The 27304-nt window shown below is 41.8% G+C and overlaps 1 protein-coding gene across 2 annotated transcripts in view; it reads right to left on the reverse strand.

Annotated features, from left to right (window-relative positions):
* Positions 1-27304, reverse strand: part of LOC141146432 (kelch domain-containing protein 3-like) — a 177504-nt gene that overhangs the window by 89442 nt on the left and 60758 nt on the right. For both annotated transcript variants that reach the window (XM_073632958.1, XM_073632959.1), the window contains exons 6-7: positions 8269-8357; positions 5851-5997 (exon numbers count right to left, since the gene is read on the reverse strand). In XM_073632958.1, the coding sequence (XP_073489059.1) occupies positions 5851-5997; positions 8269-8357 (236 nt within the window). The remainder of the gene's footprint in view (positions 1-5850; positions 5998-8268; positions 8358-27304) is intronic.

Genomic DNA, 27304 nt, shown 5'->3' on the forward strand with positions numbered 1-27304 from the left:
CCTAAAAAAACAAAAAAAAGCCTTAAAAAAAAAAAAAAAAGAAAAAAACAGCCCAAAAATAATTTTATCAGATGTGACAAATCCAAATATATTGAGGGAGTCCCGATAAATAATAAAGAAAGAAGTTTGTGAGAAGTCTGTGTGAATATGAGCAGCAAAACTACTTCATTCTTCTCACATTATAAAGAAGAAGAGAGTGCTCTGTATTAAACCATTTTTGACATTGCACCGTGACGAAAGTGCTGTATCTATTGCGAACGCTAATTTTACCAGACCGAGCTGTTCTGTCTCGGAATTTCTTCTGAGCATGCGTGGCACTTTGTGCGTCGGAACTGGCCACACACAATCTGAATTGACGCGATCAGATTTTGTTGTCGGAAAATTTTATAGCCTGCTCTCAAACTTTGTGTGTCGGAAAATCCGATGGAAAATGTCCGATGGAGCCCACACACGGTCGGAATGTCTGACAACATGCTCCGATCGGACATTTTCCATCGGAAAATCCGACCGTGTGTACGGGGCATTAAAATGTTAGAATCCAAATTTGTGAACTTAACAAAAAATAACCAAAAAAAAAAAATCTGAAGTAATACGTGAATAAACATTTAAAGAGAACAGAAAAAATCTCACTAGTGAGAAAATATGTAACGACTGAATAACTGTGCAACTTTTAACAAATACATTCAAATATAAAGACGCTGTAAAGGATTCTGTTCTTGAAACCGTGAAAGAAAAAAATAGTTAATCTAGAAGTAATTTTATTTGATTTATGTAAATTTTTATCTGAATCAGTGTGTATATAATGTGTTGTCGCCATGAGGCAGGAAATAATTAAGGCGCATGATTTTGATAGATTCTATTATGCTTTATGGGTATATTGCTCCATCGATGTCTAAGCTATATTTATAATCAACTTATATGAGTGAGATAACCAAAAAAACTTACGTTTTTATATATGGTGGTTATCACTAGGTATGTCTCTAGAGAAATTAAAAGAGAGAAAAGTAAGCAAAAAAGATAAAATAATATAAAAAAAAAAAGGGGGAGATATGTTCACTGTTGCGAAAAGTACTGCTATTTAGGTGTATGTCATGTGATAAGCATCCATAAGGAGTAGCTGAATGTAAACACATCTTTAGTCTTTGCAATGGAGTCCACAAGCTGAATGTAAACATATCTTTAGTCTATGCCAGCTGGTCTATGCAATGGAGTCCGCATTGCCATTATAGGACACAAGATGGCAGTGTTGGATTATAATAGATTATAAAAAATACTGATCTGAATCTATTAAGGTAATGTGGAAAAATTATGTGTTAAGGCATGTTGTACCACTTTATGGCAGTAGATGTCAGTATGTCATCATCATTTGGTTGAGTTTAGCCATTCATGCTGTGAAAAATTACTTTACACAGAATTAGTGCATAGGGCTAATATTGCAGTTAGTATATACTCTGGTGTTTTTGAAACAGGTCTATAACCATGAGGACTCTCAAGTGAGTCAGGGTGAGTGGATATAAATCTGTTTAAGGAAAATTCTTGAAGTAAAAGAAAGAAAAATTAAAAAAAGTAAAAAATAAAAAGCAAAAAAATAAAATATATATATGTCGAGAAGAAAAGGTGTAAAAAAGGGAAAGATGGTCTTCTGTTTATCCTTCATAAAAAATATGTAAAAATATGTAATTCTTCTTAGTTCCATTATTCCATTGACCGGGTTCATGCCTGGTTCTGCGTCTGTCACCTGATGTCTGGATATATCTGCAACTGAACTCCATCTAAAGTGAGGTTTCTGATGCCACGTGCAGCCCGCATTATTTTTTCTTTGATCAAAAAGTCTTTCATGCATAATATGATGTCCCTGGGAGGTTTATCTGGAGGGGGTTTGGCCCTTAGTGCACAATGAATTTGATTGCATATAAAGGATCAGGGGTCTTGTTCTGGTAACAGAGACTGGAATGATTTTGAGTATGCAATTAAATCTGTGATCGATTCTGGAGCTCCTCTTATTCTAAGATTACTCCTTCTGTTCCTGTTATCTAAATCTTCCACATGTGCTTGCAACTGTGTAAAAGCAGAGGAAAGGGTTTCATGCTCCCTTGAGAGATCATTAAATGCAATTGTTAGTTCATCGTGCTTATTTTCTAGCAAGTTCATGCGTGTGCCTATGGCTGCTATTTCTTGGGATAGGGTACTAGTGGATTTTTGGATCTCTGTTTAGAATTTAGTGAACAGTTTAGTATATAAAGTGTCTAAACTGATGTCCAGATCTGCTTTTGAGAGTGGGATGTACTCACAGCTTTTGGATGAGTCTGTGTCCAGCTGCTGCAGGTCTTTTGTCGGAGGAGGGAAGGCAGATGAGGTGGGCAGGGAGCCAGCGCCATTTTTTGACATGCTGCTCTGTACTTGTGATCTGAGAAGATAGTGTGTCAGAGACTTCTGGTGACCCCCCACGTCTCTTCTTCCCTGTATTCGGCATGCACAGGTGCTTATGTGCGGGGATGCCTGGTTTCTGCGCTGATTGCTGAGATTTGTGTCCCCTTTTTAGTGGCTGAGAGCCCTGTGAAGAGCTCTCGTTAGAAGCGGCCGCTCTGTCCCATGCCGTACATGCGCCCTAGTGGCAATACATTTCTTGTAGTTGGTGACCAGGTTTGCACACATCTTAGGAGGGATTTTGATACACTCTTTTTTTACAGATCTTCTCTAAATCCTTATGGTGTCTTGGCTGTCACTAGGCAACTCGAAGTTTCAGCTCCCTCCATGCATTTCTGTAGGATTAAGGTCTGGAGACTGACTAGGCCACTCCATTAACTTAAAGCGGAGTTCCACCCAAAAGTGCAACTTCCGCTTATTTGTCTCCTCTACCCCTCTGGTGCCACAATTGCCACCTTTTGCAGGGGAGGGGGGACAGGATACCTGTCTTTGACAGGTATCCTGTTCCCACTTCAGGGAGTCCGGGCCGCAGCCCGTGATATCACCGCTGAGCTCCCTCCTCCTCCCTCCTCTCCCTGTCACCGGGCCAGTGGGAGAGAGGAGCAAGCCTCGTGCATAAGCAGTAGGGTTCCCGGCGTCAAGCCGTAAGGCTACACTGCCAGGTACCCTTACCCGCAATGGCGGCAGCGGAAGCACCCGACAGCTGATGGAAACATCAACTGCGGTGCCGACAATGCTGGACTCCAGGACAGGTAAGTGTCCTATTGATAAAAGCCAGCAGCTGCATTATGTGTAGCTGCTGGCTCTTCATTTTTTTTTTTTTTGGGCGGAACACCGCTTTAATGTGCTTTTTCTTGAGCCACTCCTTTGTTGCCTTGGCATAGTCAGCATTTTCCTTCCTCCAAACATGGCGAGTCCCCCTCCTCAAGAAGATACATGTACTGTCATGCCAATGAGCATCTAAACGATTCAGAGCAGGAGTGGGAGAAAGTGCTGTGGTCAGATGAGACCAAATTGAGCTTGTTAGCATTAACTTGCTGTGTTTGGAGGAAGAAAAATGCTGACTATGACCCTAAGAACACCATCCCTACAGTCAAGCATGGAGGTGGAAACATGATGCTTTGGGGCTGTAAAATCTTGGATGAGAACCTTCTTCCCTCAGCCAGAACACTAAAGATGGGTCGTGGATGGATCTTCTAGCATGGCAATGGGGTTTATTTGTTAAAGGCAAATCCACTTTGCACTTGAAGTGCACTGCAAGTGCACTTGGAAGTGCAGTTGCTGTAGATCCAAGGGGAACATGTAAGGAAAATAAAAAACAGCATTTTTGCTTGTACATGATTGGATGATAAAAATTAACAGAGCTTCCTCTCATTTCAGATCTTCCCCTCAGATACAGTGACTGCACTTCCAAGTGCACTTTCAAGTGCACTTGCAGTGCACTTGTAGTGCAAAGTGGATTTGCCTTTAGTAAATCAACCCCAGGGACCCAAAACATACCACCAAGGCAACTCAAGTGGCTCAAGAAGAAGCACATTAAGGTCATGGAGTGGCCTAGCCAGTCTCCAGACCTTATTCCTATAGAAAATTTATGGAGGGAGCTGAAGCTTGGAGTTGCCAAGAGACAGCATAGAAACCTTAAGGAAGATCTGTAAAGAACAGTGGACCAAAGATGTGTGCAAAACTGGTCAGTAACTACAAGAAACATCTTACCTTTGTGCTTGCAAACAAGGGTTTCTCCACCAAGTACTAAGTCATGTTTTGCTTGGGGACCAAATACTTATTTTACTCACTGAACTGTAAGGTAATTTATAGCATTTGTTGTATGTTTTTTCAGGATTTTTGGTTGATATTCTGTCTCTATCATTTAAAATTCAGCTATGATAAAATCTGCAGGGGATCAAATCATTATTTTCCCCACTGTAGTAAAGGGATGGAGAATCCACGGCTACTTATTTATATATAAAAGACTGAACTTTTGATATAGGATTCGGCTGATGCTTAAGTATAACTCTATAACCAAGTAAATCTTAAAGACCTAGATCTGTTGTAAGGTTTCAATATGGATTTGTAAAAGTGGGAAACATAAAGGGATATCTCTAGCATAATATGTTTTTACTGTATGGAAATATGCAATTCTAAAAATGTTTTTTGAAATATGTTTGTATGTTTAAAATGTGAAAAAAATGTATAAAATAGAGATATGCATGATCATTACTTTATCCTGGTTATGTAGCGTACATATTTGGGAGCCATTTGTCCCACCTGTTTAGTAATACTCTAATTGCTATCAAATCTTCCAATCCAAATCTTTTTTACCCCAGAGAAATCTTTGAAATAATGTTTAGGTCTCAGGGAACCTCTGCTAAAACCAACTCACTGGAGTTTAGTAGAAAAAATGCCCCTTACATTGGTGGTCAGTGGAAAAAATGCTTTCCTTACAGTAGTGGTCAGAATGCTACCCTTAGGCATCTTTCACACTGCCTCACTGCGGCTTTTCCACAGTGTGGGTGCAGAGTTGTGGCTTTTGTGTGGGTTAACTGTGATTTTCTATAGATTTCTATTAGATTATGTGTTTTTTGTGCATTTTCTATTGGCACACCAATGATGCAGCATGCAGGACTTTTGGTGCACTTTCAGAAAACACATAAAATACATGCCAACTAATTCTATGGGAAAGAGAGGGTAACATGCACAAAACCTTGTGCCACAGGGAAACCGCAGAGGGGCAGTGTGAAAGAGGCCTTACAGACAGTAAAAAGGAAATCATTGCTTTCCTGCTTTATGTTTTGCCTAGTGTTTTTGGCCCCAGAACTATGCAGGCACCATCAAATGGAAGATTCAAGGAACCCCTAGCAAACCCTGAAGAAATCTTAGGGTTCAACAAAACCCTGGTTTCTAAAGGTTGCTCTAGGGTAGACTAAAAATCCATAGTGCAGCCTGTATTTTACCATGGGCATGGTGTACAGCCTATTGTGTGTTACAAAGTTCTTTTTAGTTAATACAGCGTGAGAACTTTATGAACGGAAGAGAGGCTGGCCACAAAACTTTACCAGGCTGTGTCAAACACATATTCACTTAAATAGCACTCCGCTGGTTCCAGAGTCTTAAAACCATTGAAGCGCTAAGCATATTTGTAAAGCACATTGCACAGGTGCAGTTGTTTGGTGTTTTGAAGTGGTATAGCTGCTTCATAAATTTACCCGTTACTGATTAATTGACAGTAATTTTAGTAGTGTGATTGAGCTAATAAAAATTGCCCAAGTAGCTCTAGCCTTAGCCATGACAGACGATTGCTTAGTAGTAGTACAATCGTAATCCCATTTTGACATATACAGTATTTTGCCTTCAGTAATCTGAAATTGATGCATTACAACTGATGGCTATACTTACTGGTATGATGAAAAATCTTTGTTTACATACCTGTATTGAACATATGCAAGTCATCTACAGCTCTTCCATGATGAATGCCGCCATAAACAAAAACATTCTCCCCAACAGTTGCAACACTGTGGCTCAGGGTTTGGGGAGCAGCTCCATTTGTTTTAAGTTTCTCCCATGTTAGGGTAACTGAAATAAATTTGTAATCAATAGAGCATAACTGAATAATAAGCTTTCTTGAGCTAAGTGTATGAAAAATGCACAGTGGATACAATTCCATGCTGTATCACAATGTTTTTTTATATTAAATCATAACATAGGATTTATTATGTAATGCTACCCCCACAGGGATTTTACTGTTCTTTCCAAAACAGTGCACAGGCCGCCAGTCACCCAAGCAACAGTCCATTCACTTCGGCTCCAATAAACAGTCTAGAGGTGGTTTACTGCTGGAAAACTTGAGAACAGGATGGGGATTAGGCCGTGGGATACTCCAAAATGTTGCACAGCAGTTTGGAAGAACAAAAGACAGTCTTTCTAGTAACAGTAGTAGGTAATAGTGAACAGTCCAAGGTCCTACAGCTGAACACAATGGGGCAAATATTTGGGTCTCTGGTTACCCTGCACCAATGCGCAACTATTGGTACCCAGTGCAGCATCCAGTACACAGCCTCCGGCATAAACTTAAGGTCACAACTCACATGTCCCAGGACAGCTGCCTCCTTCCAGCTTCCTTTGGACCCAAACCTGTGAGTGAGATGGTGCTTCTCAGTACCTAATCTCTTGTGATGTGGTTCTGAAGTCAGTTCTGAGCAAGTCCATTTAAGAATTTATTCCTGGCAATTCCTAAGCCTCCTGGAGCAGATGTTCAGTCCATGCAGCAGCCCCTGCACCTCTGGAACCCTCCTGGGGAGAAGGAATCCTATTCTCCAGTGTCTCAAACTATATATGCACACTCCACACTTTTTAATGGTTACAACACAGGTAGTAGTTGATCCAGAGAATATACCATTGCCTCCTGGGGAAAGAGTTTTTTTCCCTCACTGGAGAGAATTAGATCTGTCTTTGTTGGTGGCTTTTTTGCCCTCCTTTGGATCAACTATGGGTATAGGATAGTGTATATGGATGTTTTCTATTTGTGTTTTTTTTATTGGTTGAACTAGATGGATTAGTGTCTTTTTTTCAACCTGACTAACTATATAACTATGTTCTCATGCTGATAAAAAAGACTTCTATTTATGCTATTTTTACTAAAACTGTGTAAAAAAAGGTATTTCTTTAGAGTTCTTACCCACAGTCATCAATTAGATGTAATGTTTAATCCTCTGAAAAATGAAACCCATACGTATATTTCTCACCATGTGCAACAACTGAGTTTTTCTCTCTTTTACAAAAAAGGCCACAATGGTACAAGTGATTATGAATATGGAGAACCATGGACAAGACAGGGAAAATTCTTGCAGACTTTTTTTGTAGACAGTGGGGTTGATTTACTAATAACCAAGCGTTCAAAATCTGGTGTAGCTCTGCAAGGTAGCCAAAAAGCTTCAAACTTAAGCTTGTTTAATTAAACATTGGCAAAGATCATGGAAGCTTATTGGTTTCTATGCAGAGCTGCACCAGATTTTGTGCTCTCCAGTTTTAATAAATCAACCCCAGTATGTCTTTGAGCAATATGAAGTCCTGAGGAAAGCATTAACTAGAAAACTAGAATGTAGGGCCACATAATTTGCTCTGTGCACATTTCAGATATTGTTTATTCCTTACTAAAAGTGTCAGCATGCCAACCACCAGCTGGCTACGAATTCCTAACTCCAGAGTGTGTGCATTGGCATATAGCGAAGAGGATTTTTTGGTCCATGGAGCTCTCTTCAGCTCCAGACACTTAAAACATGGTTCTAGAGGAGTAACTTAAGCCTAGTATACACTATTAGTTTTTTTTCATTCAACCCAAAAAAAAAATGAGCCCTCATTGGATGCCGATCAACAGACCTTTTTCAGTCACGCACATTCGACAGAAGCCGGCTGATTGGACAGGCTGCCATACACATGGACAAAATGTTGGCTGATTTCTATTCAACCAGCCATTGCCGCCCGATGTTCGGCTGGTGGGTATATGACCCTTTACTCCTTTCCTCTATCTGCCAGGTACAGCTTTGTGCTGGCAGGTTGGAAATATATATTAATTAACAAGAGCTGCAGAGTTAGAGCTGCAGACCAAAGATAGGCAAAAAGTCCCTCTCTGCATTGAATAGACCCAAGCTCTCCACTCTACCCCTGGCACCACCATTGCTGGGCCCCCTGCTGATCCAGTGGAGCCTGGGTTCAGTATGGGGGGCTGGCTGACCCTCCCCCCTCAACAGACCTGCTGGCCACCTAGCATATAGTCATTGTGAGATGCATATTTTTTAAAGGCTGTGTGTCTTGTAAATCCTGTTTTTTTGTTTTGTTATTTCTTACCTAGGTCAAATGAATACATTCCGGGGAGACACTGTTCTGCACTTTTATCACAACATCCTCCAAATAAATATATTTTTCTTTTCACCATGCTGTAAAAAAAAAGTTGATAGGTTAACTAACATCTTACCAAAAAAGCTGTATGTATTCAGTGGGTAAAAAAAGGTAGAAACCCCTATTCAGTACCATATAGGACCAGATTTGGTTTCCCCATATAATTACAGTAACTCTACGTATTCCTGTTGAATGGTCGACCCGCTTCTGTTGAACGGACATGCTGGAAAACCGGCATTCAATCAGTTCTCAGCCAATGGATGCAAGTGTTGATCTGTGTATTCGGACGTGGGATGTGGGGTGGATTCCTCCATGTCAGGAGATCCTTGCATCAACATCACTTGTGTTGATGTGGGGATCTGTTAGTTTTATTTTTTTCATTCAACCCGCTGGTTGAAAAAAAAAAATTGGAACAGGTAAAGTTCAGTGCCTTGGAAAAGTATTCATACCCCTTGAAATGTTCCACGTTTTTTTCATGTTACAGCCAAAAATGTAAATGTATTTTATTGGGATTTTATGTATTAGACCAACACAAAGTATCACATAATTGTGAGAGGGTAGACAAATGATAAATGGTTTTCAATTTTTTTTTATAAATAAGTATCTAAAAAGTGTAGCGTGTGTTTTTTTAGAGCCGACGGTCAGCTTTCTTGAAATATCAATTTTGTTCAATTTTGGTCTCATTCTGACCAAAGCACTTTCTTCCACATGTTTGCTGTGTTCCCCACATGGCTTCTCGCAAACAGGACTTCTAATGGCTTTCTTCTTGCCACTCTTCCATAAAGGCCCGGTCAAGGGGTATGAATACTTTTTCAAGGCACTGTATACCCAGCTTAAGACTGGGGATGTTTGGGACAATTTGGAAATGGCTTTCAGAAGAAAAGAGGTAAAAAAGAAAATAGAGCATAAAATGGTTACAGGAGAATATTTGAATTTAGAGGTAGATTGTGGAAGTAATACTGACTAAAGACTTACATTTTGTTTAGTGGTTTATTTGTATTAGAACGCATACTTCTCAAAGATACAGAATTAATACAAACTATGATATTTTGTTTGTTGGAAACAACCTCAAATAAAATTGTATGAAAAAGTTAAGCTGAGCATTGCTTAAATCAGGTCAATGAACTATTTTTATTTGAATGTACTTATTTAGGCATTAGCCATATTGCTTCCAGAACAACATAAGAATTTACTGGAAAGATTCCATTCTTTGGAGGCTGACAACCAAAAAAATCCATATGCCGGTTTGATTCATTTTTCACCATAATAATATGATTGGGAATTAACTTTAGTAATTCATCTACAAATTTATTTAATTGTCTTCTTTTATTTCATTGACTTATGAGAGCCAGCACAAAATATTAGTGATACTTTATTTGAAAGTAACAATGGAGAATAGTGAAGAGGGGATCACCTTTGCAAATTTCAGGTCTCTTCAACAACTGCCCCTGCTGGGATAGTTAGAGAGTGGAGTATTTCTAGTACTGAGCCGGGTGACTTGGAGAATATATGTGATTGAAAGGATTATTCTATATATAAAAAAAAGTTTTGTTTTAACATATAAATAGATAAAGAATTGTATAGAAAGATTCAACATGTTGCATGATTTGTACAAAAATTTAAAAGCATTGCATGATGCATTAGATTAGGTTGGAAGTGGTATTTCCTAACTACTTGCTGGACTACCACTGATAGAAAACGGAAGGTGATAAGTAGAGGGATATCCAATGCGTTTCAAATAATTCATGCATAAGCAGAATTTTCATCAGAGATTCATACCACTTGTTCTAAATACATATTTGTATAGCATTTAGCAAAGATATTCCCTATATCACGGAGGAGAAAGCCAAATATCTGCCCTTCAACTTGTACAGGACTGCTGGATATGATCCAAAGAGTATGACACCCAAAAAGGGGGAAGTACCGGTGAGCATTTAACCTCCCTGGCGGTATGATTATTTCAGATTTTAGGTGCTGAAAGCGGTACCATTATTTTGCACAGAAATTTGGCGTTTTATATTGTAGGCCTGTAATTCTTAGGAATAGTTCACTTAAATATGTCACAACCAGAGTCTAGTAGACATCCCGGGTATGATAAAGTTTGAAAAACGAAATAAAAAATTATAATATAATAAATAACTATAAATAATTAAAACACATAATAATATAATAATAATAATAAAAATTATATAATAATGTAATCAAATCAAAAACACTGAAATTTGCTCAGTTGCAGAATTTTAGCTTTTATTACTTTTAGTGTTTGATGACGGATCTCCCCACAAATCACTATCGCTCAATTCTGCAAGTGATTATAATTTATTATCGCTTTTTTCTAGCTGGTCTAAAGCCACTTTTGATGTAAAGAGACAGTTTTGGTTGCTATGGACAATCTCCAGTTTCCTGGCAGAAAGAACAGTTTTATATATATAAAACTGCATGCAGGACACTGGGCAGACCACTAGGGACAAAGGGGATGTGTAGTTATTTGATACAGTACTGTAATCTGTAAGATTACAGTATGCTGTATCTGTACTGTGTGTTTCACTTTTGAATTTACCGCCGAACTCCGTCCCCGTGCGTCGCAACGCTCGCAGGGAACGGAGCTCGGCACTGTGAATCGAGCGAGACACAGCGGCTCGCCGATCACAGCGGGGAGACATCGCAGGATCCAGGGGACAAGGTAAGTAAACTCTTCCTGGATCCTACGATGCAAGCCCGAGTCTGGCTCGGGGATACCGCTTTTGGTATGTAAAATCCACCCCGAGCCAGACTCGGGAATACCGCCAGGGGGGTTAAATGCCAGAAGCCATTCAATGTATGTGATCAAGGTATCCCAGTACAGCAGCCAGAGAATTGGACCTCCTATCGTCTAAATTGGCGCAGCTCCGCTGATTTTACTCCTCGCAGTATCTTGTGAAGGAGAGGATTGGCCATTCCTCTCCTCCACAAGATACTGTGAGAAGTAAAATCAGCGGAGCTGTTATCTTTCTTTTTTAGCAGACTTGGGATAGAAGTCAGTTACTTGCGTAATGGTTACAGTTTTGCTTATGCTTTCTTTTGGGCTACAAAACATTTAGCAACAAGTAGCAAGAGTCCTCACAGGAGTTTGGGTTTCAGCCCTGGTTTACAATGATGCGATTTGGCAGGCGATTTGACATGTCAAATCGCCTGCCAAATCGGCGGCTATTGCCCGCAATGGAACCGTCTGACTTTGCGGTGCCGCACCGATTCCCAAAAGTAGTTTCTGTACTACTTTCTGCGATTTAAGTTGCAATTTCAATAGACATCTGTGCAGGAAACCGCACAGATGTCTCTGAAATCGTCGGACTGACATGCAGGAATGAAATCGTGCGAGTTCAGCAGAACTTGCACGATTTCAATCCTGCAGCAATGTGAATCTGGGCTCAAAGTGGCTGCAAAAAAGTTTACTATTTTTCTATCATCAAATAAACCTAGGCAGTGTTTACAGCATTAAAAAAATGTATGGAGGGTTTCCAACATAAAAGCCCTAAACATAAAAATAAATCCTAGCCACTTATGCTTTATCTACATGGTTTAAGTAACTGTAAACAATTCTACATAAAACAATTGCATTGTATTATCAAGGTTTCCACCACTTAGTCTCTTAGCCAGTGTATGTTTAAGAGACCGTGTGCAAAGGTTGTTGCTTGTTCTACAAATGATGACATAATCAGTAGCTTAATTGTACTCGGAGTCAATCTGTGGATAGTGTAGGAAAGGAACAAAGAGCAACAGAGAACATAGACCTGAAGTGTGCCTGGGTCACGTGGTCAGTATGCCTAAAAGGGGGCATACCCAAGTATGAAATAAAATTAAATGAAAAAGGGAATGGGTGGGTGGGACACGAGATCCTACGACCACAAGGAAGGAGGCAAAGGAGGGCAGGCTTTATGCAGCCTGACTCCTCCTACAATTACAGGCTGACCTGCGGTCAGCCTTACACTTGTACTCAGAGTCAATCTGTGGATAGTGTAGGAAAGGAACAAAGAGCAACAGAGAACATAGACCTGAACTGTGCCTGGGTCACGTGGTCAGTATGCCTAAAAGGGGGCAAAAATAAACCCAGTAGGATGAAAGCTATATAAGTATATAAGTATATTCATTACCCACTGAATAAACGTACAATCTGCCAAATTGACAACCGCTTGTGGCATCTCAGAAGTGGCTCTGGTACATACCCAGAGAAACAAGATGACCTCCATCTACCCAAATAAGGCCTGGGGCCCCCAGCACAAATTCACAGAAGCTGCTCCTATCTTGAATAAATGCCAAAGTATGCCTTAGGGTCCAGACCCCGATTGGCCAAAAAAGGGGGCGGCAATGAAGTATGCAAAGAGCTATGGAGAGGGGATTGCTAGGAAAAGGCAACCGAGGACCACCCCTGGGTTTATCAGATGTAGCACAGCCGAGCTGGTTTAAACCAACACCGGGCGCCACGCCTTGTCAGGCTCCAAAAACCTGATAGTGCCGCCACCCGATTGCCGTGTCTTGCGAGCATGCAGATGTAAACAGAAAAGGCTGAGGTGCAAAACCAGTTGATATGGCCAAAAGTAAGAGAGACCCTGGGCCAGAAGAGCAACTCCCCTGGCCTCAGGACCCCCAAAAGGCCGGGTATAGCGCTGCTTGAGCACCAATCTGGTACCCAACGCAAAGGATACCTTGAGAGCATGACAGATACGACACGAAAATATGACCCATGGCGAGAAGTCTGCTGAGCACAGCAGGAGGGCTACGCTTCAGGATCCCTGAGGAAGGCTTAATGGAGTGCGTAGAAAATAACCAACAAGATGAAATGCTGAGTCCCAGCCAGATACGCCCTGATAGTGCTGTAGGCCGATATGAGCCGAAAGAGGCAAAAAACAAAAAGCAAGTAGGAACTGGATGTTAACCATCAGGACTGGGAAATTCTGACTGGAAAACATCCCAAGCAGTGTCATGAGCCCTCCTGGTATTCAAAATAAAGACTTAACGATCAAGGCTGTTGCGACAGCCCAAATAGAACCCAATCCAACACGAATGCTGGAACCGAAGAGAAGGCGTGACGCCAGCATCTGCGTCCGAGACCTGAGCCTACCGGTACTGGCCTAGGCACTGAGAAGGTTCCGGAATCCACTAAAGCCCCTGAGCCCGTAGAGGCTGCTGGAGCTGCCAAAGGCTGACTTACCAATAGTTCTATACTATTGCCACTCCTGGCCGGACGTAACTAGGAAGTAAAAGTTAGTGAGCATTGGGACAGGAAAGAAACCGCAGTCCGCTGGGTAACCAGCTCTGCACTTGCGCTTGACGAGCAAGGGATCAGTAACTTAAAAAGCTGGGTTTCCCGCGCCGAACCCGGGAAAGCAGTCCACTGCGTAGGAATACTGCCATCGGGTCAAGAGTTAAAGCTAGGTTCTGAGAGAGGGTGAGCAACTTGATGAATTGATGAACAACGTGAGAAACATGAGAAACAAAAGTAACATTGGGAAAACATGATAAACCTGGGAAAACGAGAGAAACATAAAAAAATGTGAGTTGGCATAGAAACAACAAATTGCATGAGAAACGTAAATCGCATAAGAAACGTAAATTTCATGAGAAATGTAAATTGCATGGGAAACGTGAGTTTGAATGAAATATGTAAGCAGCGAAAGAACAGATGAGGAGACTTGCCACCGAACAAGCCAATTAAAAACGATCACCTCAATCTGATAACCCATAGACGTGAAGGGTAACCTGCAATGGAAGAACCTGGACAACCCAGCTGTGTAAAAGTGACCAGAGAACATTACAGACAATCATCCCATGACATAACACCCCTACTACCTGACAAGTATGAGGATGTGGGTGCAGACATGACAAGACCAACAGCGCATGAATGTGAACCTAATGACAACACCACCCTACTGAATGCAGCAAGCCAGCCCGAGCAACCTGCAGCGCCAAGACAGGAAATTAAAATGAACACTCAGGGCTAAAGTCCCCACAGACTGTGGTGGGTAGTAGAAAAAGGTGTAATGGTGAAGAGGACGTATGACGTATGAACTACAGGCGAGAAGATTGTGGGACGACAATCAATTAAAAACGAAACCTCAGCCTGTATTGGATCTGTAGACGTGAAAGATCCTGGATGCAAGCACTAACTAACGGAAATGCAGTGAATGAAAGACAATGACATGAAGTGTGAGAAACATGGGAATGCGAGAAACATGGGAACACGAGAAACACGGGAAACGCGAGAAACATGGGAAATGTGAGAAACGTAAGGCACATGAGAAACGTGAGAAACGTAAGGCACATGGGAAACGTGAGAACATGGGACACGTGAGGACATGGGACACGTGAGAACATGGGAAACGTGAGAACATGGGAAACGTGAGAACATGGGAAACGTCAGAAACATGGGAACACTTGAATATGCATGAGAACTGTAAATTGCATGAGAAAACATAAATAGCATGAGAAAAGCGAAAAATTGCATAAGAAAGCGAAAATCGCATGAGAAACTGTAAACTACATGAGAAAAATGTAAAATTGCATGAGAAAAAACCCTAAAACTGCATGGAAAAACCCTAAAACTGCATGGAAAAACCCTAAAACTGCATGAGAAATCGTAAACAGTACGAGAAATCGTAATTGACATGAGAACTTAAAATTGCATGAGAAATCATAAATTGCATAAGAAATCGCAAATTGCATGAGAACGTAAATAGCATGAGAACGTAAATAGCATGAGAAACCGTAAAATTGCATGAGAAATCGTAACTGACATGAGAAATCGTAACTGACATGAGAAACTGTAAAATTGTATGAGAAATAGTAAACTGCATGAGGAATCGTAAATTGCCTGAGAGCATAAATTGCATGAGAAAAACCGTAAAACCGCATGAGAATGTAAATTGCATGAGAAACCGTAAATCGCACGAAAAAGTGAAAAATGTCATAAGATAGCGTAAAATAGCATGAGACACCGTAACTACATGAGAAAGTCGTAAAAATTGCACGAGAAAGCCCTAAAACTGCATGGGAAAACCACAAAATCGCATGACAAAACCGTAAAATTGCATGAGAAATCGTAAATTGTATGAGAAAACAAATTGCATGAGAAAACCGTAAAATTGCACGAGAAAAACGTAAAATCGCATGAGAAAGTAAACTGCGTGAGAAACCGTAAATCGCATTAAAAACGAAAAATTTCATAAGAAAGCGTAAAATTGCATGAGAAACTACATGAGAAAGCCGAAAATTACATGAGAAAACCATAAAATTGCATGCGAAAAACCCTAAAACTGCATGGAAAAAAACGTAAAAATGCATGAGAAAACCGTAAAATTGCATGAGAAATCGTAAATTACCTGAGAACGTAAATTGCATGAGAAAAACATAAATTGCATGGGAAAACCGTAAAATCGAATGAGAATCTAAATCATACTATGCCAAGAACCCCCAAAGAACCTAACAAGATGACTGGCGATGAGCAAGTGTCATCTCATCCGCCTTAATTAACCCCTGAAGACCCACACTATAGACCACGTGGAGCTCAGGGGGGGGGGGGACACGACCCACTACGTGGCGCTCAGGAGGGGGGAACCCATCACACGAAGCTGAGGGGGGGGGAACCACCATGAGGCTAAGGAGGGAGGAGACCCTGCCCATACATACCTATGCTGCAACCTAACAGTGGTGACAGCGGACACAAAAACACTAAATGCAATGACCTACACTATTTCAACTGGACAAACATGGGTCACTGCTAGAAAAAAGATGTTTCACTGGATTGCTAACCTGTACTCCAGGAATAAAGACGTGCTATGCAGTGCTAGTGACAGAGGCGGGACATCGTGTCATATGAGACTCTGCCGTCATCTCCTGAAACCCCCCCCAAACACACTTCCCCCAACCTGCAACCCCAACACATGGTGCTACCTGAACCCCGAGCCGGAGTAAAGTGAAAAAGGAGGGAAGAACACTACCCCTATCCCTCCGCCCGCAGCGCACAAGACCCTGCCGCATGGTAACGCTGCCAAGACCTGCCACGAGCAAAGAGAGCAGCCTCCGAACATCCTCCTCGTTCAATCCGCAACCCGGAAGTGACGTTAGAGTCACCCGGAAGTGATGCTGACACGAGATCCTATGACCACAAGGAAGGAGGCAAAGGAGGGCAGGCTTTATGCAGCCTGACTCCTCCTACAATTACAGGCTGACCTGCGTTCAACCTTACACTTATACCTGCTTTCTGGAAACCTAGTAGTGCACAAAGAACCCTTTACCAGCTGAATTGGCTTTCCCTTGAGTTTCAACTCACATAATCACACAGTAATCTGGGATACATGAAAACATTTCCACTTGCATCCTAGTGCCTCCCTCATACAAGTCATTAAAGCGGAGTTCCACCCAGAAATGGAACTTCCGTTGATCCTGTTCCTCTCCCCCTCTGGTGTCACATTTGGCACCTTTCAGGGGGAGGGAGGAGCAGATACCTGTCTAATCCAGGTATTTGCTCCCATTTCCAGCGAAAGAAATATGTCCGGCCCCTCCCCCCCACTGTCTTCTGGGAGACACACAGGTCCCAGAAGACAGCAGGGACCATTCAGAACGCGCAGCGCAAATCGCGCATGCGCAGTAGGAAACAGGCTGTGAAGCCACAAGGCTTCACTTCCGGATTCCCTTACTGAAGATGCCGGCGCCTCCACCTGGAGCCGAGGGATGGGTCAGCTATGGGTGAGGACATCATGGGTGTCCTGGACAGGTAAGTGTCCTTATTTTAAAAGTCAGCAGCTGCAGTATTTGTAGCTGCTGACTTTTAATATTTTTTTTCTTTGCAGGCGGAACTCAGCTTTAAATAGTCAAGTACATGCCATTATTTCTGCAAATTTCCTAAATTGTAACTAATAGTTTTTTGGAGAGTTAGAGGTGAAATGAAAGACACAAGATTTTAGTTGTAAGCTGTCATTTCTCCCAGTAATAAAAACTCTTAGTAAAAAATAGCATTTTATCTTTAACCTTTTTAAAAAAAATTTGACTGCTACTTTTAAACCATTATTAATGTTTAATTATTAATAAATGTAATAGTTGGGAAACTTTTAGGGCTTTTAGAGAAACATTTTTGTTTTCTACCTTTTTGTCTGATACCTGTCGATCTTACCAGAAATCGAGTGAGTACAATGCCCCTGTGCACCCTGTGGTCTTATGTTTCAATCGTTTTTATTAGTATTTTGAAAAAAGGCAAAAAGGTAAATGAGTACTGTACAGAGCAGCAAACAATCCTCGCATGCTCTGAATCATACAAGAATTGGTACAAAAATTAGGGCGGGAGAGCAGAAAGTCAACAGAAGAAGAGAAGATCGGGGAAGATCTTGGTAAACGGGTTAGGTCTTCAATAAGGCCACAGATGAACACATGGACATCAACAGAAACAAACAAAGAAAATAAGCTTTGGGTTATGAACAGAGTATAGTACAAAAACATTGTTAACACTGGGAGGTAACTGTCAGGACTATTGCCCTGTAAGTCAGAGTAAGGACCAATAAGTAGACATGCGCACTGCCGAAAAATTAGTTTGTTTTCGATTTTTGTTCTTTTGAAAAATTTGGGAAATTCGAAAATCTGAAAATAAGAACGAAAAATCCAAAAATTTGAAAGAACGAAAATCCGAAAATCCAAAAATTCGAAATAATATCTAACTAACTAATAATAACTAACTATTAAATTATAGGTATTGGAATTTCCTTTCAAATTTGGCTGTTAGTGACTGTAACAAATACAAATTTATCTGAAGTTACGAATTATCAGTAATAACAAATGCCGCATCTAAACAAACGGAATGGAACAAAATAATAATAAATAATAATATGTTATTATTATTATTGTTATTTATTATTATTAATTAGTTGCGTTCCTTTCGTCTAGATACGGCATTCGTTATTACAGATAATTTGTAACTTCGGATAAATTCGTATTTGTTACGTTCACTAACAGCCAAACTTGAAAGGAAATTCCAATACCTATAATTTAATAGTTAGTAACAGTTAAGTTATTATTAGTTAGTTATTAATTCAGATTTTCAAATTTTGGGGTTTTTGAATTTTAGGATTTTTGTTATTTTCGTATTTTCGTTCTTTTGAATTTTTGTATTTTCATTCTTATTTTTGGATTTCCGAATTTTTTAATTTTTGCATTTTCGCATTTTGAATTTCTGAATTTCGAATTTTAGAATTCAGATATTTCCAAATTAATGAATTTGTCCAAATTTGTTAAAAAACAAATTTAGGACTAAACAAATTGCACATGTCTACCAATAAGGCAGACAAATCCTGAGGTCAAGACCTCACTGAAATGTAATCACTGTGAGTAGGCCTTCAAAAAATAATAAAAAAGCAGTCCAGTGACTCCCTAAATATTTTCCCGTTTCCCCTATAGGGGGCTCCAATCCCCCAACTATAACAAAAATAGTTTGAGTAGGAAGAGAGAGAGAGAAGAAAAAAAAGGGGGAAAGAGCAGTAAGAACATAATATCTAGATCGGCTGGAATCGGAGGAACAATAGAAAAGGTGAAGAAAGAAAGAGGAAAGAAGAAGTGAGTCAGTCCGGGGATCCTCCAGTCATTATCGGCTTTGTTCTCCTGGGCCCTGCAAATAAGCCAGCCAAGGGGACCACATTTTATCAAAGGTTGGTTGCTTATCTCGTAAGACACTCACTACCTTTTCATTCAACATGATCCACGTAAGTTTCCATTTCATTAAGGCAATATCTATAACAGAGCTTTTCCACACTGTTGCTATAGCGATTTTAGTCTCTAAGAACATAAAGTAAATAAGGGTCTGGGTATGTCAGGGAATATTTTCAACAGGCTTATATAATAAGGCTATACTCGCATCTTTAGTGATATTGACCATCATGACTGAAAAAATAAGTGATTGACCCTTATCCAACAGCAGCGAATCTTAGGGCATCTTAGGGCATCACACATGTAATGCTGTACCTATTTGGCCACAACCCCTGAAGCATGCGGCTGAGGTGTCTGGATATATTTTTATCGAATGCTCCGGTAACAAGTACCATCTGGCGTGGACTATCAAGGCTACAATTAGGATACCTTTATGATTCTGCATGCTCCATTTACGCCAGTCCTCCACCTCAGGGGTTATGGACAGATCCCTTTCCCACACCACCTGGTAGGATAATCTATCATTAATGTTGATGAACAATTTATATAATAATGAGACGCCCGCCCGCAGAGTAGCGTCCTGCATGCACCTGTTTTCAAACACAATACAGACTGCCACGTCAGAGCTATCCTTCTGTAGGGATTTGAGAATGTGGTAAATTTGTTGTCAGTGGAAGCTCCCAGTGGGGGGCATCTCCAGACTTCTTGTGAAATATGAGGAGGGACGTATGCCTCTGTGGTCAAAATAGTGGCAAATACGGTACATTCCCTTATTCAGCCACCAAGCATACCTGTCAGGTTGTATACCTGGTGGAAACAGGGGGTTGCAGAAAAGGGGAGATACTGGGGTATGTGTCGAACGCAAAGGCCATCACTTGCAGCTTGTGTCCCACACCTGAAGTGAGTGGGAGAGCACTGGGCTCAGTATAGCCCTACGATGTTTCGGGGGGGACCCAATGGACGAGTTCCATTGCAAGTGGGAAACTTGCCTGGGACTCTATGGAAACCCATTCTGGTCAGTAGTGTTTGCTATGGAGTTTTCCTAGTTGAGCGAGCTGTACTGTCACGTAGTATTTCCTAAAGTCGGGCACTCCTAGTCCGCCAATATCCTTAGGAGCATACATAGTGGCCCTTGCTATTCTGGGGCCTTTGGTACCCCAGATAAAATGGAGAATTTTGGATTGGAACCATCAAGTGGCGTTAACAGAGACCTGGATCAGCAAAGTACGGAAAAAATATAGTAACCTGGGCAGGACTGTCATTTTCATGGAGGCAATTCTACCCATCCATGACAAACGTACATCTGACCATGCCTGCATGTCTTTTAATAGCCTAGCAAATACAGTAGAGTAGTTGGCCTTGTAAAGGGAGGAAATGCTAGGGGTCAGGTGGATTCCTAAATAAGAGAGGGATGTCTGATGCCACTGAAAAGAGTATTGAAACAGGATACTCTGTAGAGTCGAGGTTGGCAAATTAACATTCATCGCCTCTGATTTATCGTGATTAACTATGAGCCCAGACACTCTCCCAAAGCGGCTCAGAAGAGACAGTAAGTTTGGCAGAGTAGTGTGGGGAGCGGTGATGAACATCATCAGGTAAGCAACGAATAAAGCACACTTATGGCTCCTCCACCCACTCTCTATCCCCAAAATGTCTGGGTTCTGACATATCGCTATTGCAAGAGTTTTGATGGCTATGACGAACAGTATAGGAGATAACGGACATCTCTGCCGAGTGCCTGACGAGACGGGTATCGGGTCTAATTTGTGGCCCCTCAGAACTATCTGAGCTGTGGGTTAGCTATATGAGTGCAGAGAGGCCAAGAACTTAGGACCGAATTTTAATCTCGGCAACACTCGAAACAGAAACGGCCACGAGAGGGAATCAAAAGCTTTACAGATGTCAAGGGACAGCAGCATCCCGGTTCTATTCATTCCGCCATCCCAAGAGGAGTGTAGTATGGAAATAAGGTCCGTTGCTCCATGGACCTGGCTGGCAGCCTGTCTGTGCGGCAAAAAACCTACCTCAGAGTGTATCTAGCTAGCTAAAAATGATGACAGCCTATTTACCAAATTTTTTATAAATAGTTTCAAGTCAGTATTAATTAAGGATATTGGACGGTAGTTAGCTACATCACTGTGGTCTTTATGGGGCTTAGGAATGAGAGTAATAAATGCTCTATTAGAATCCATGTCAATTGGATTTCCCTTTTGGATGGCTTTAACCACTTGCCGCCTGCCCTATTACAAAATGACGGTGGCAAAGTTGTTAGATATTCCTGACCGGACGTCATATGAGGTGATCAGGATATCGGGCCACCGCGCGCCCCCGGGGGCGCACATCGCGGCGATCATTGTTGCGGGGTGTCAGTCTGACACCCTGCAACACCGATCTAGGTAAAGAGTCTGACGGAGACTCTTTACCACGTGATCAGCCGTGTCCAATCATGGCTGATCATGATCTAAATAGGAAGAGCCGGTGATCAGCTTTTCCTCCCTCACGTCTGACAGACGCGAGTAGAGGAGGGCCGATTGGCTGCTCTCCTGACAGGGGGGGTCTGTGCTGATTGTTTATCAGCACAACCCCCCCTCGGATCCTACCCAGGACCACCAGGGAAGCCGCCCAGGACCACCAGGATGGCCACCACACTGGACCACCAGGTATGCCCCCTAGACCCCCAGGGAAATACCAATCTGTGCCCAGGCAGCTGCCAATCAGTGCCCACTCCAATGCCTACCACTGCTAGTGCCACCAGGGATGCCTATCAGTGCCGCATATCAGTGCTGCATATCAGTGCCCATCAGTGCCATGTATCAGTGCCCAGCAGTGCCGCCTATCAGTGCCACCCTATCAGTGCCCATCAGTGCCGCCTTTCAGTGCCCAGTGTCGCCTATCAGTGCCCATCAGTGCCAACCAGTGCCACCCATGAGTGCCCATCAGTGCTGCCTATTAATGCCCATCAGTGCTGCATATTAGTGCCACCTACCAGTGCCCATCAGTGCCCATCATCAGTGCCCGTCAGTGCCCGCTCATTGGTGCCACCTCATCGGTGCCGCCATATCAGTGCCTGTCAGTGTCGCCTTATCAGTGCCCATAAGTGAAAGAGAAAACTTACTTATTTACAAATTTTTTTAACAGGAACAAAAGCAAAACTTTTTTATTTTTTTCAAAATGTTTGGTCTTTTTTCATTTGTTTAGCAAAAAATAAAAACCACAGAGGTGATCAAATACCACCAAAAGAAAGCTCTATTTGTGGGAACAAAATGATAAAAATTTAGTTTGGATACAGTGTAGCATGACCACGCAATTGTCATTCAAACTGCGACAGCACTGAAAGCTGAAAATTGGTCTGGGCAGGAGGGTGTCTAAGTGCCCTGTATTGAAGTGGTTAAAGAACAGCACTAAGGATGGGGCCAAAAATGGAGCAAATTTTTTAATAGTATAGGGTTGTGAACCCATCTGGACCCGGCGCTTTGCCCGGTGGGGCTTGCTTAATGACCGCCAATACCTCCTCCACTGTAATTATCTAAGAGGTCTCTATGTCTGTTAGAGTTGGGATAGAGAGCCGGTCGACCAAGTCATCAAACTCTGGCTGACCAGTATCGTTCCTGCCGTCATATAATTTCTCATAGTAGGCATAAAATTCACACAAAACCAAATCAGGGATTTGGGTAGAGGTGCCAACAAGTTTTCTTAGATTGGGAACATGGGGGGGGGGGGGGTGGCATCTAGGGACTAGCCTTGTCACCAAGAATTTACCTGGTTTGTCCACTTGGGAGTAGAACCTGGCCTGTGAACCTGTGTAGAACCTGTGTCCAGCGTAATTGTTTCTCTGCTTTTGTTTACTTCCACTCGAGCAGCCTCAATCTGACTACGTAAATTCAACTGGGGGTTGCGTTTATGTTCTTTGAGTATAGCTGCTAGGTCATCCTCTTTTTGCTTCAGCAAAGCACCATAATGTCTCTTATACCTATCAGCCGTCTGAATCAAAATACCTCTGAACCTGGCCTTGTGAGCGGCCCAGGTGCACAATGGTGAGGTATGTGCTGGGTCATTCAGGGAGAAGTATTCCTTCAGAGCCATTTCAATGTCAAGGCAAGTGGCCTGGATTGCTAAGGCGTGATTCATTCAGGTGTCAGGCGCAGTAGCTTCGCAAAGAAGAAAGGAGGACCATTACTGGGGAATGATCAGACCAGGGGGGTCTCTAAGATCTTAGAAGACATGCCGAAGGGTAATGACGTGGCAGGCATGAAAATGTGGTCTATCCGCCAGTATGTCAGATGAACATGGGAATAATAAGTGTAGTCATGTTTTATACACTCTGTGGTCATATGTTTTGTACGTTCTGAGTGACATCACTCCCCAGAATCACCATATATCATGTTTAAGCTCAGGTGAAAAGATATTTTGTGGATGAGGACACCTGATAATGTATGAATTATTTTTTGATGTCCCCTGCACACATTCTCAATCACATCTTCTGTTCCACCTAAACAATAGGGACAATGGGAAAATGATGTGACAGAACAGATTTTTTTTGCCAAAAATGGTTTATATCCAATTTGCAGATAATCTACACACATACTGTATATCAACACTCTAAAAGAAAACAGTGTGTTTTATCCCAAAAGATATTGAAATCAACGACGCAGGCTCGGGCACGCAAACAAGAATATCTAATTTTCCTGGCCCATCTCACGTCAGCACACAACAGGTTAACACCTCCTCTGGAACCCCACATGACCACCTGTTCCAAGCTGAATAAAAGAAAGCCCCTTCCCCAACTAAGATGTTCTTTTTTGGTCTGCTCCAGGCCACCTGTTAATTGCAGTTGGTAAGTAATTTGTTTGCTGCATCCGCCCTACCCCTCCATGTTCAGCCTCTCATGGAGTTGGAAGACCCTGAATGCTGAAGGTAAATCCTTCTAAAAACTGGGTGCCCTTTTTGTGCCAGGGCTGTGGGCAAAATGATGCTTAAACAGCATTGACATTGTACAGGCATGGTATTATAAAGGCTCTGCAATGTCATCATTGCCTCTCCCTTTGTTTTTTTTCCCTGCCTTTTTTTATGCAGCGCTCCGCACTGCTCTCCTGGCTTTATTGTCAGTCTGAAAACGGCTGTGAATCAGGTCACAGGGTGCAGGGAGATGGGCAGCATAGGATGGGCTAGTCGCCATGCAATGGTGTAAGAGGTCTGCAGTTGAAAAGGCTTCTCTCCCTCTCTCTGCAGTCCTGCCAGGTAAAAGACTTACCTCAGATTCTGACTGAGTCTCCTGTCTGCCTCTGGATGTGCTGTCCTGGCTCCCCTGCTATGCTGTGTACTTCTGTGGGTTTGACAGCCTGACAGTTTTTTGTCTCAGACACTAACTGTGTCTGTCTGCCTGGAAATGCTGTCTGAGCTCACCTGCAGCTGCTTCTGAAGTTAGTGAAGGAAGGCAGATGGGTCTTAAAGAGACAGGGTACCATGTTTTTTGGTAAAAGCTAATATGCTTTTTTCCATATATTTTGTGCAAATATGAGCTTGCCACACCTGTTAGTGGCACAGAAAATTAGCAAAGGTGGGGGGGGGCAACTTTGGACATGGTTTTTAAAGGAGTGCTTAAGGAAATTATGCAAATTAAGGTGTTTTGCATTATTTTGGGAGCAGAGACCCTGAATGCAACGCTCCAAAAAACATAAGACCCACCAATGATCATCTTATCCTGACCAGGACGACGACACCTAACAGGTTTTCACGTTCATTTAAGCATGTGGTCAATACACTCTAAAGGAGTTGTTTCCACTTACCCTGTGAAGGGACAGAATCCAGGAAATTGGCACCTGTGTTTATGCCAGCATGATAGAAAAGGCCTTGCCAAGCTCAAGGTGCATTTTGGGCCTGCATGCAGTCTACAGTGGCAGAGAAATGAAATTGCACTGGTTGCCTCACAAGGATGTGTTTGTGCAAAATTCTAAACCTTATTAAGGCGGCTATAGCAGAAAGTATGCTGCAATAATAATAATATCAAACAAAATCTCACCAAAAATAAATATTGACATAAGGAAAGTGTTCTGGTGTGCCATTAAATAGATATTGTGAATATTGAATCGCATAGTATTAAGACCAATTGAAATAAAAATGTATATATAAAATAAGTGCCTCAAATATATAATAAGTGTATTCACATAAACAAGTGAAAATATTATTCCTAAACCACGGGTAAATACACTCCAAATATATAACTTAGGATCAATATAATGATGAGTCTAATAATCATAAGTGAATACATATAAAACATGTGTGATGAAAATTTAAATAAGTCCCATTGATCTTACAAAAAGGAAAATAGGCAGTGAATGATGCAGAAAACAAATGGTGAAAAAGAATCCCTCATCCAGTGAGACGGATTTTCTTTTTTTTTTTTTTTGCACTAATTTTTATTATATGATTTTGGGTTTTGTATTGAAGACTCTTGGTGCTGGCGGCTTTTCTTTCTTGATTCAATGTATATGTAAGTATATATTTTTAGCGCAGTGTTTGGCCATCTGGCCTGTTTTATCTCTATACCCATAATGATTGAGCGTAAATTGCTTTTTGATGAAGGATGGTCTTTTCCCATGAGGGCAGAGCGTAAATCGCTTGTTGATGAAGGATGACAGAAAACTCGTCAGAAGACCAATTTACAGTAACAGGTTCTCTAAGCTTTATCCACATGGGATGGCTGATGTATGTTTATGCACTGCACTTCCAGGGGTGGATACTGCCCTCTAGTGTCTGGGGCAGCAAGTGTCTTTGCCTTTTTATAACTCGGTTGCCTTCGGAGATCCTATGAATGAGAAAGTGGACTTGTTCACACCAGATGCAGTCCAGTGCGTTTTTATTTTGCATCAAGAATTCATGGACAGTGTCTAACTTAAATTCCAATTACCTAGTTCACACTAGTACAGCGCATTCTAGTGCAGTCAACAAAAGTAGAATGTTGCATTGTTTCGGTATGGAACACATCTGGAAAGTGGCAAAACGCATTGAGAATGCATCAAAAACACTCATGCAGAAACACATCTTGAACTTCTACACAAGCCTTCAATATTTCCTATAATGGGAGGTTACTGTTTGGCCAAACGCTGAACAATGCAATTAAGCGAATGACAGGAGGAAAAGTCTGGACTATGGCCACAGACTAGTAAGAGGAAGCCGCCATCCTTCACTCCAGCCTACTGAACTTCAGAAGTTGCAGGAGGCCAAATCTTATAGGACAGGCTGCAGATTTAACAGATCACAGTGGAGGTGTCCCAAACTTACTTTTGACATGAAATCAAGTCCAGAGCAAGCTGCTAAGATGGCTGGAAAGTCTTTTTGAAAGTGCGGCCAACCAGTCTCTTCCAGTTCGGGCCAGGGGACCTGAGTGAAGTTGATGATTGTAGCCTCCTTCTGGAGGGTTTGGATGACAATCATCAAAGACCAGTGGATCTAGAAGACAGTTGGGAGTACAAGGGAGAATTCCAAAGTTGACCACTGAATTAATTTAATTTATGTTCAGCAGATCTGAGAAAATGAAAATGTTTGAAAGATTTTTATACTGTTACAAGGCCATCATGCCAGTGAAGCCAGAAACATAGAATCATCTGGCCTGTTTCAGTCTGAAGGATTCAAATATGTTCATATACACCAAGAGGTTCAGGATGGAGTCCATGCAGACAGTCACAGGGACAGTTCAGCAGGAGGACCAGTTGGTGTCAATCGACCAGCCGACTCATACTTCCATGTATCAATCAATGCCAATCACCAAAGGCGTGTGAGATTTGCAGTGGCCAGATGGCACTTCCATTTCAGGTGTCCACCTTTTTCAGAATTGGCACAGCCCCAGGAATCTTTTGAAGATCTTGTTGGCAGTGGTGGTACCTTGGGCCAGGTGGCACATGAGGGCATTTCAATTTGCCTTCTTTAGCCTATGAGCTGGGATGTCTATGAATCAGAAAATCTTTGTGCCTATACAAATATTCAACAAAAACTGGAATTTTGGACATCGCAACTGTGCTTCTTTCAGAGGCATGCCTCTCAGCCCAGGAGATAGGATGATTCTGATGCCAGTCTCTGGAGCTGGGGAGTCCACAATCTGAAGAAACAAGTGCAAGGCCATTGGAGTGCGGTGAAGCGCAGACTCCCCAAGTATCTGGAATGGAAGGAAGCCTTTTTCTAGCATTGCAAGCCTTTCATAATCTTTAAGGAGGCCTGAGTAAGGTTGACAACAAGACAGTAGTAGCCTACATTGCCTGACAAGGGGACACCAAAAGTCTTTTCTTGTTACATCTTGCAGAGAAACTTTTCTTGGGGCAGAGAA

Source organism: Aquarana catesbeiana, linkage group LG01, assembly GCF_042186555.1.
Source record: "Aquarana catesbeiana isolate 2022-GZ linkage group LG01, ASM4218655v1, whole genome shotgun sequence".
Classification (NCBI taxonomy): Eukaryota; Metazoa; Chordata; class Amphibia; order Anura; family Ranidae; genus Aquarana; species Aquarana catesbeiana.